The following is a 10,541-nucleotide window of genomic DNA, read 5'->3' on the forward strand; positions in this document are numbered from 1 at the left end:
CATAAACTGATCTTTCTTTTTATCTTTGGCTTAGGATAAATTGATCTTTTCTCAACAGCATGGAAGAAATATTGGAAAGATAACCATTTATGTACACACCCCCAATATCTTGGGTTCATAATCTTCTTTTCCATTACAACCCACTTTCCCTTCATACAGAAACAACATCTATCTATTCTACAAACAAAAGGAGACCAACAAAAAGATAAATTAAATTTTAAAAAATAAGGGAAAATAATCAAAATAAATATATACCGACCCCTCTGCATTGCCCATCATAGGAAGCAAATCCAAGGATCTAAAGGGTTAAAACTCTCCAAGCAAAAAAAAAAAACCCTACCACTTTACGCATCCCATCCCAATAACCACCCACACATCCTCTGAAAGAACCTTGTGTTTTTTCAGTCATGTCTGCTGTTACACTTTCTCTGCTCCCTTTTATCTAGAACCTTGAATCTCACTCTTGTCTGTGTCAGAATAATCCTTTTGGGAATCAATATCACCACTTTCCCCTCGGTTTCTTCTGTTCCTCCGGTCCTGGACATTATCCAAACGACGCATGGCATCAAACAATGTGTCACCAATAGCATCTCTTAATAAAACCATCAAAAGTACAACCTTTAACTACTTTATTGATCCAATACACTTTCCTAGCACATGTTACAATGAATAATACTTGACCAGTTTCATGACTCCTTAACAGGCCACACTCTAGGCTGGCTTGGCAGTAGGCACAAAAAACTAGCAAGCTTTTGACTAGTTTTAACTTAATAAGGGGAAAAAACGAACCTCTCTTGCTAAAGGGTATTCTTCTGACTCCAGCATACGCACAACTTGGCTCATCTTGGGCCTTTTCTCAGAATCTGGATCCAAGCATCTTAAAGCAGTTAAGAGTGCCCGTTTTAAAGCTCTGATTGATGGTTTTGTCTCAATGTTTGGATCCATCACTTCTTCTGATCTCCTGTTTCCAACCATCATCTTCAGCCAATCAACCAGATTCACCTGAAAACCGTTGCAGTTTCATGGGATTAGTCTCAACCATGGGTAAATGTAGAAATAAGTAAACAGAAGCACATGAGATATTCTTGTTAATAATCAAGAAAAATAATAGTTAAACGGCATGGATCATGAACTCATCAAATTTTATCCAAATTCATAGGGACACCAACAGTGCATCATGTTGGGAGTGTAAATTTTCAAGCTTGTGATAAGGTTTAAGGGGAAGGGTAACAAATCTTGCTGTCATTTTTGTAGCAGAGTTCTAAATAATAATAGCAGTAGTAGTAGAACACCAGCAACAATTATGAAGAACATGCAAACAATATAATTAGTATCGCCTTTCCAGAATGTTCATGCTATTGGTGTTTACTCTTTCTGCAGGGATCCACTAAGAAGTAAAGATTCACTCACTCCTATTTCTGTTCTAACAAGCAATCAACTAATCTTCAATCCTAATGTCCCAATGATTGGCTTTTGTTTTCACAATAGAAAATAATTAGAGACAGTAGATTAGTCATTCGGCGGGTCAGCATGGATCAGACAACCAAAAACAGAACGCTACAAGCTATGTTTTCCATATCCGTCAAGTTTTACCCGTCAAGTTGGCAGACAGAGTGCATAAGTGTTATATATACAGAATTAACAGCATATATACAACACAATTGTTTATGTTCTAAATTATCGACATTCTCCATGGATCAAACTTACAGCTAAACCGTTCAGGATTATTTAGTACATTGGTGAAAACAAACACACATATCAAGCTGTGTTTAGTGCCCAAAATAGAAAGTTACTCACTTCATGTGTTGGGCGTCCATAGTCTACTGGATCTCTTCCGGTAATTGCTTCCAGTAGCAAAACACCAAAGCTATAAACATCACTCTTTTCATTAAGAAGGCCAGTATTTGCATATTCAGGAGCCACATACCTGTGAAATATTTAGAGCAAAAGCAAATATAAGAACATATTTTTCCTCTTAAAAGGTTTATCAATAATGAGCACTTGAAAGTTTCCATTAAATGGGACAGCAAAAGTACTAACCCAAAGGTTCCCATAACTCGTGTTGTGACATGGCTCTTTCCAGCACCCAATAACTTTGCCAGGCCAAAATCAGAAACCTTGGCATTGAAATCATCATCAATTAATATATTACTTGACTTTATATCTCGGTGTACCACCTTTGGCTCAATTGCTTCATGCAAATATGCAAGCCTGAAACAAGTATAGATGTGTTTGATTTAGTGTTTGGACTATGAAGAGAATGTTTAAACTTTTTGAAAGCTTCAATTTTTTGTTTTGCTTTTTTTTTTTTTTGCTCTGAGAGCAGAAGTGATTTTACACTTCTTACCGTTGGACTATTAGCTGAGAACTTTTTTTTATTTACCAACCCTATCCTTTATTCTCTTCTTTACAGGGAGGCACAAAGAACAATTCACCTTACAAATTATTAATCCCACTATAAAGGGTAAATTAAATAAAAAAATTAATCATAAAGTAATAAGAGTGATAAGTATGAATTTTATTTTTTTGTTTGATTTTGTAAAATTTGTCATTATAATTTTTGTGTACTATTTATTATTACAATTTTTTTTATAATATGAATTATTGCTCTTATTGGAAGGATGAATTAACTAAAAAATTAATTATAAGTAATAATAGAATCGTAATTAGTAAAAAATTATAGCCCAAATAAGAGTATCAAGAGTACCAGAAAAAGAGTTTGATGTAAAAAGAATATTGAAAAAAAATGCAAAACTAACATTCTTATGTATATATCTAAAATAAAATGATAGAATAATATAAAAAAGTTATTTAAATTGATGTCTCTTTCAATAATTTTTTATTTAAAAGTGATTTTCAATAGTGTAATCCAAACAATATTTATTTTACTATAATTCATTTGAATATAAAAATTATTACACATAAATCACATTAACACTAATTTACTTTTCATCAAAATCAAGTTTAGAAAATAAGTTGATGCAAACTTCCGTTTGTAAACTTTAATCCAAACACACAAACAACTAAGAATGCTAGATGCATAGATGCAGAGACTCACGCTTTGGCCGTTCCAAGGAGAATCTTGATACGCGCTTCCCAGGTAAGATATCCATGGTGACGCATACCTCCATGAAGCCATTGCTCCAAGTTTCCATTATTCACATACTCATAGACTAACATCCTGAAAATATACCATATTATATACTCAGCGAATCCGGGACTGAACTCGACATCATGTAGCAGGTTCTAATATATAATTTTTTATTCATCTAGATGGAAATTTGAGATCATATATGTTGTTACAGAACTGTTTTGTAAATGAGAATTGAGGTACCTGTGAGTCCCTTCAATGCAGTACCCCAAAAGGCGAACCAAGTTTTTGTGCCGGACATGTCCAATGGCTTCAACTTCCACTCTAAATTCTTTCTCAGCTTGACCACTGTAAAAAAGACACTTAGGAGTTAAACTCCAACATAACTGAGAGGAACAATAACAAAGCAAGTAAAGTATCTACCATGGACATTGTATTGGAACTCACATGTTGTTGAGTATCTTTTTAACTGCCACCGGTGTCCCGTTGATCAACTGTCCTCGGTAAACAACTCCATAACCACCTTCACCGATGACATTGTCTTTGGAAAAACGGTTCGTAGCAAGTTCAAGATCCCTCAAGGTAAACCAGTGACCCCAGCCCAAGTGAGAGAACTCTGGGAGGCCAGACAGAGGCGAAGGAGCTGTTATAGGGTAAGAAGAAGAGTGGTTGTGCACCGCAACCGTGCCGAAGCTACCATCTTCTCCAGAAAGTGACCCACCTCCATCTTTCTCTATTGGATGAAATGAGCCTAATTGGCTGCTACTACCCCCATTATTCTTCATCTTCCCCACACCTAAATGAACCATGACCTTGTCTGATTCTTTGTCATCGGTTTTGTCATGAATGGTAAGAAGTATTCCATCATGGGAAGCAAACCCATTCGGTGATACTTGCTCAACCCGCACTTCCTTGATTTCCTTTGAGACAGTTGGTATCTGACTAACAGGAATGTTCTTATCATTGGATTTTCTAGATTTCTTCCTTGAGGTAAGACACAGTGAGAGCAAGGAGAGGATCATAATAATAGACAATCCAACCACAACTCCAACTATTTCCCAAACCTTGAGTCCAAGAAATGGAGTTTTCTTGGATAATTCAGCATTAAGATTACCACCCATCTCCTGTCAGGCCTTGTCGATACCTAAAACAAAGTAATAACCAAAGAATTACATAACCGGACATTTCATCAAACACATGGTCAGCACAAACATAAGAGTGTTACTCATGATACCTTATCTAGAAAGGCCAGACAGAACTCATTCAGAAGGAGAACACTCGGAACCCAGATCTCAGAACAAACCCCATGACAAGTTAGCTGGGTGAAAAAGTGAAAAGCAAAGATCTTTAGCCCGAATCTAGTGAGGTGTGAGGAAAAGCAAGCTATATAGAAGTAGTAGGTGAAGGGTGAAAAATCCAAGTGGGAATTAAGGGAAATGTGTGTGTGATTGCAATTCGCAAATCTAAGATGAGATGGAGCTATCTGAAAGGAAGAAAGAGAGAAAGGTGGTGAGAGTAGTAAGATGGAAATGCGCGTGAAGGGTGAGAGAGGAAGGGATGGAGTTATCAGTGGTAGGTGATGGACTCTTACAATTCAATTCAGAATCAGAACTCACATTGCATATTTATATGTCTTTGCTTCTGTTTGGCAAATAACATAATCATTCTTGGGATTTTCCTAATCATCATCTATCAACGTGGCTCATTCTCCTTAATTAATTCCAAAGTTAATATTCAAAGTGCTTTCTGAATTGCCTTAAATTTGTCTCTTAATTTTATAATGGTCGTTCTAAAATATTTTTTGATAACAAAATAATGACATGGTTAAATGGAGACTATATTGAAAATAGATAAAATATGATTGTTTTTATTTTTGACATTTAAATAAAATATAAACAATATTTTTTAGAGTATTTCAACGAATTTTAACTCCAACATATTAAAATTCCTCAAAATATCCTAAATGATATAGTTTATATTCTATTTTGATATCAAAAATTAAATATTATCCAACATGACTTTCAATGTAGTCTCTATTATTTTGTCTTCACCCAAAAAATATCTCAAAACAACCATTATTAAGTTGAGGGACAACTTTAAAATAATTTTAAGTTTAGAGACGACATTGAGACTCTACTATAAATTTAGTGACCACTTTGAATATTAATTTAGTGATTAATTCTCTTATTTAATTAAATAAATATTAAAATTTTAAAATTTATCTCATGTATACAGTAATTTATTAATCAATAATAAATTTTTTAATCAAAACTTAAATTTATAGTGAAATTAATTATTGATTTATCAAATTAAAAGATGTTATTGAAAGAAAAATAGTGTTATTATTTTATGTTTAAATATGCTCTAGCATGTATTTAGATTTCTTTAATTTTTGAATGCTTGCCATGACGTACTATGGACAAAAGTTATTAAGAAGAGGTTATATATGATTATTAAAAACGTTATTTACATATTAAAATTAATTATTAAAATTAGTTATTATATATAAGTACGAAAGATAGTTCACGGGCCACCAATATATAAATTGCATATATCTTAATTTTAGAAAGGTAAGTAGTTTCTTTTTCAAAGAATAAAATTAAAGACAAAAAGATTTTTAAAAAAAAACTTGGCAATAACCCTTGATGATTTAAAATTCTTTATTATTTCATTCATTAAACAAAGTTTTCCCTTTGAGAACGTGAAACCAATCATCAAACTATCAGGTGCCAAATGACTGAATCTAAAACAACATCACATGAGACACATAATTAACTGGAGGGTCATACGCGTATAGTTTGCCATAATTAATTTCATGCAAACCACTTATCAATAATTCAATTTGATCTTTTACATTAGCAAATCTTTAACCTTATCGTTCATATTCCACTATATGAAGCGTGTGAAGATATTTATCCTAATAACATTCCCTGACAAGACAGTATAGATGGTATATCTGACCATTCTTTCCTCAAAGGAATTTCTTTGATAAGATGTAAAATTAGATAAAAAGTTAATAATATAACGTAAATTTTTTTAAAAAAATATACATTGTAAATAATATTTTTATTTTGGAGAGTACTTTAATAAAGATATTAAAAATATCTTTTTTTAAAAATATTTATATGTGTCATGTTATTATTAGATATTTTTATTAAATCGGTTAATAATTTATTTTTAACAAATCAGAACAAAATTGATTTATTATAGCAACAATATAAACATAATTATCTGCATTATAATTATTAGACCTGGTATGATTTGATCGAATTACACGATTTAAATCTAATATTTTTAAATTTTTTGATAAAAAGATAAATATATATCTGATTTTTTATTTTGCAGATATTTAAATTCTTAAAAATTTAAAAATACAATTAGATTCCTGAAAAAAAATTGGATTTATTGTTATTGTTATAAAAAAAACGATTTTATTCTAATTTGTTAAGAAATTAAAAAATAACCGATTTATTAATACCTCCAATAATAATGCGGTATGTAAGCGCCTTTTTAAAAACACCTTTTACGCGTATTTATCAAAACATCTCCTTTTATTTTTATTATAAAAAATAATATTTTTCATTTTTTACTGGAAAAATTTTTTTCATCTATCGTAGCAACTCATTCTTCGATCATTTTTCAACATCAAGAAGCAAGAGAATAATACTTTTTGAAAACTCAAATTTTCATGTTCCACTTATCGTTTTTAGATTTTAAAATACCTCGTGTCTTCTAAGTTTTTCAATTGTCATGTCTCATAAATATTCATCTTTCTTGATCATCCTTAGCATCTAATCTCAGTTGTTCTAAAACATAGATGTTTGAGGGACCACCATTAATTTTGGGATGCGTAATGCGTTTGACCAATTATTAGCTTTCAAGTCGAGTGCTCATTCCCTTATATAGGAAGTGATTGACCTTTACAAATTCATGCCAGCTATAATACTATAGGAAGTGATTCACATACATGTATCATAAATGATAAAAAAATCAAATACAGTTAATTTTATATGAAGTTAATAATCGAAAGTTATTAGATGATAATTTAATTAAATATATTAAATTATTTAATAATTTTCAATAATTAATTTTACATAAAATTAATTTTACTTGAATTTTTACCATCAGAAATATTTGTTTTTTTAGTTGTTTTAAGCTTTTAATTATTAATTTTAATTATGTATATATTTTATAATTAAAATTAATCATGAATGCATCCATTTTTTTTAAATTTTCTCTAAAGATGTACAGAAGAAGGAAATAATAGACACTGTTATTAACTTATTATGCTCGTGATGCCTTCTCTTTTTAGGGCATACACTGAGAGAAGGCCAAACTTTTCAATTCTAATAATGATGTGCTTACAAACTTATCTGTTTCCAATTGTTAGGCTAAAGGGTAGCCCTTCACCGAAGATGCGGTTCTTTTACATGATGATATCTATCAAGACAAATACACATTATTTCTTTGCATTATAATTTATAAATCATGACTTAATATAGATGCCCTGACCGTCTGATCTAATTTCCTCGCCTAATCCAACGCATGGAAAGTGGTTACAGACAACAATTTTCCCATACCTGGAAAAAAAAAAAAGACCAGTGCTATAAAAATAAATAAAATTTATTATTTTTACTAATAATTAGTTAATAATATTTAAAAATATTAACTAAAAAAATAATGCTAGACAACTGGACTAAAAATATTAGACGGTTAATTGCAAATATTGATTAATATAAATTAAACTTAAAATTATTAATTATTTACGTAAAATCATATATTTTCATGTAATCATTTATTGGTTCTTACGATAACTTTATATATATGCCTGGTAGATATAGATGGAAAAATACTTGCGCATAGATGGCACAAATGAAAAGGTAGAAACCAAATGGTTCAATTGGGCATGACTGTATGAGCTTCATGTGAACTAATAAATCTTAATTAAACAGTAGTATATATGTATGGATATAGATATATAATTTGGTTGAAAGGTGGAGTAATAAGATCATAAATTATTTCATGCGAAGTGTCTACAGTCCATACTAAGTATGTGGTCAATACTCGCGAAGCAACTCCTCGCTCGCAAACTAATATATTACAGAAATATTATTTATACACTAAAATCAGTTATTATTAATATGTTTGTGTATAAATATATATATAATTTAATTTATTTTTAATATATATTTATATTTTAATATGTATTATGTTTTATTCAATCTGACGATTAATTTTAGTGGCTAATTTTAGTATATACATGCATAATTTTTTAAAAAATAACTAATACTAACTAACTAAATTAGTTCTTTCTATAATTTTTTATTTAGACACTACTTATATAAAGACAGTAAAAATAACTTTTTTTAAAGTTATTTATTTAACCACAATTAAAAAATATGCTTTAAAAAATGTGAGTTAATAATAAAAAATAGAACAATTCTCTAACAATTTTTTTGTTAAAAAAATGAAATTTTAAACAAATTAAAAGATCAATGTCAAATCTAAAGTAATGATTTCAAAAATATAACAATATTTTTCAATAATAACCACGTTTAATCTATGTCATCGATCAAAAATTTAATACATAACAATCTAGTCAATGTACGAGATTAAACGTTCTTATTTAAAGACGTTTTTACCTGAGTCTTCGCTGTTTTATTTAAAAAATAAGTCTTTCTACTAATTATCCTTTTCAATATGCCATAATTAGCTATTTCTTTAAAGGAAAAGAAGAACTTTGCTTTATTACATGCAAGAATAGCATACAATACAATACTCCCATTTACATGTTTAGAGAAATGTTTCTCCGAAATTGTGGTAGCACATACATAGGTTGGAGAACAGAGAAGACCCGCGGGGGTGTTAGAAAAAAGGAAAAGTAGAAGTGTGACTAAGGCAATAAAATGTAAATAAACCGTATGGTTAGAAAATCTTGAATGATCTAGTTGAGGCACCAACCATGCAGGAAAAGTAAAGAAATAAATGGAAGGTCCTATACCTATACCCTCTAAAGTTTGGCACTAACGAGATATTTCAACATTGCATCATGACCGCACTGCGACAACTTTTAGGTCACCCATTATTATTGTTTTTGCAACTTTGCAAATTAAACTTCCATCCCATCCCCACCTCAATCGGAATGGAAAAATCAATACTACGATGTGATTGTAGCATAAAAATGTAACTTGGCCAGAATTGGAGGGAAAAACAGACGCGCGCGCGCGCACACATATATATATATATATATATATCTTTCAATTATTCGTTAGCGTCAAATGCAAATTTTGCCTATTGAAAAACGGAAAAATCCTTTAAAAAAATGTGTTTGGGAGGCAAAGTTTAAGAGTCGTAGGTAGGAGTGGAAAAAGGCTAAGCGGCCTGTCAGGGGCTGCAGCCTGGTCTGTGTTTGGTCTGGCCTGACCTATTATAAAATAGGTACACGTAGGCTCTTTTAAAAGCCTTAATACATTAATAGGTCAGGCCCAGGCTTACTAATTAGCCTTATAGATCTGTCAGGCCTGCTTAGGCCTGTTAAAATATAATTAAATATATAAATAATTATTTATTATTAATAAAATTATGAGATATTTTAAATTTATTATATTTTATTATAAATATTTTTGTATATTTTAAATATGTTAAAAGTTTAAAATTTTTTATAAATATTAAATATATGACATATTACATATAACTATTTTTATTAAAAAATAATTTTTTAAATAATATTTTTATTTTTGTAAAAAAATTATCAGGCCTTTTAACAGGCTTCACGCCAGGCCAGGCTGATTTCAAGCCAGGCCAGGTTGAATAACAGGTCAGGCCTAATACTTTATAAAGAGCCTATAACAGGCTGCAGGCCAGGCTCAAGCCAATCAACTGTATGACAGACCAGACCTGTTAAGAGCAAAGTTTGGCCTGACCTAGCCTGGCCTTTTTCCACTCCTACTTATAGGTAGTTATAATTTGCTTTTTTTTTTTATCTTTCAATTGTATTAATTAATTACTGTAGGAATAAATGCATAAATAATATTAGATGCAATAATAAGTATGTAATTATATATATTATACATAAAATAATAAATATTCAGTAATACTAGAAAGATAATAATATAAAATTATTTTGTTTAATGTAATATTTGTAATTATATATATATAATATCCATAATTATATTCTTAAATTATTATATTTAATATTATATATTTATTTTCAACGGTAATTAATGAATATAAACAAAAGCAAAAAAGCATTATCGTTCTCTTTGATTTCTAAATTTTGGTTTTGAAACATTTTTTATTGTTTTTGTATGTATATATTCTCTGCTTATTAGGTTAATACTTAATAGAATACTAGTTAGGTAATCAATTTAAATTGGTTAAGTTTAATTTATATGAATAAATGTTAAAAATTTGAATTTTATCTTATGTATATAATAATTTATCAGCCACT

The 10,541-nt window shown here is 30.0% G+C and overlaps 1 protein-coding gene across 1 annotated transcript; it reads right to left on the reverse strand.

The window, feature by feature from the left end:
- Nucleotides 1-46: 46 nt before the first annotated feature.
- On the reverse strand, nt 47-4,698 carry LOC107492227 (probable receptor-like protein kinase At5g18500). The gene is made up of 8 exons (XM_016113226.3): nt 4,326-4,698; nt 3,539-4,235; nt 3,335-3,439; nt 3,059-3,181; nt 2,041-2,211; nt 1,798-1,927; nt 790-1,002; nt 47-537 (listed from the first exon to the last, which is right to left on the reverse strand). Exons 2-8 carry the CDS (start codon nt 4,210-4,212, stop codon nt 439-441), a joined length of 1,515 nt encoding a protein of 504 aa, XP_015968712.1. The 5' UTR covers nt 4,213-4,235; nt 4,326-4,698; the 3' UTR covers nt 47-438.
- Between the last annotated feature and the right edge of the window lie 5,843 nt (nt 4,699-10,541).

This window comes from Arachis duranensis, chromosome 6 (assembly GCF_000817695.3).
Source record: "Arachis duranensis cultivar V14167 chromosome 6, aradu.V14167.gnm2.J7QH, whole genome shotgun sequence".
In the NCBI taxonomy this organism is placed as follows: Eukaryota; Viridiplantae; Streptophyta; class Magnoliopsida; order Fabales; family Fabaceae; genus Arachis; species Arachis duranensis.

Coding starts and splice junctions, on each gene's coding strand:
- LOC107492227 (XM_016113226.3), bottom strand. CDS start 4,212: ATGGGTGGTAATCTTAATGCTGAATTATCCAAGAAAACTCCATTTCTT. Junction 3,440..3,538: donor AAAAAGATACTCAACAACAT/GTGAGTTCCAAT, acceptor TCTTTTTTACAG/TGGTCAAGCTGAGAAAGAAT. Junction 1,928..2,040: donor CGAGTTATGGGAACCTTTGG/GTTAGTACTTTT, acceptor AATATTTCACAG/GTATGTGGCTCCTGAATATG.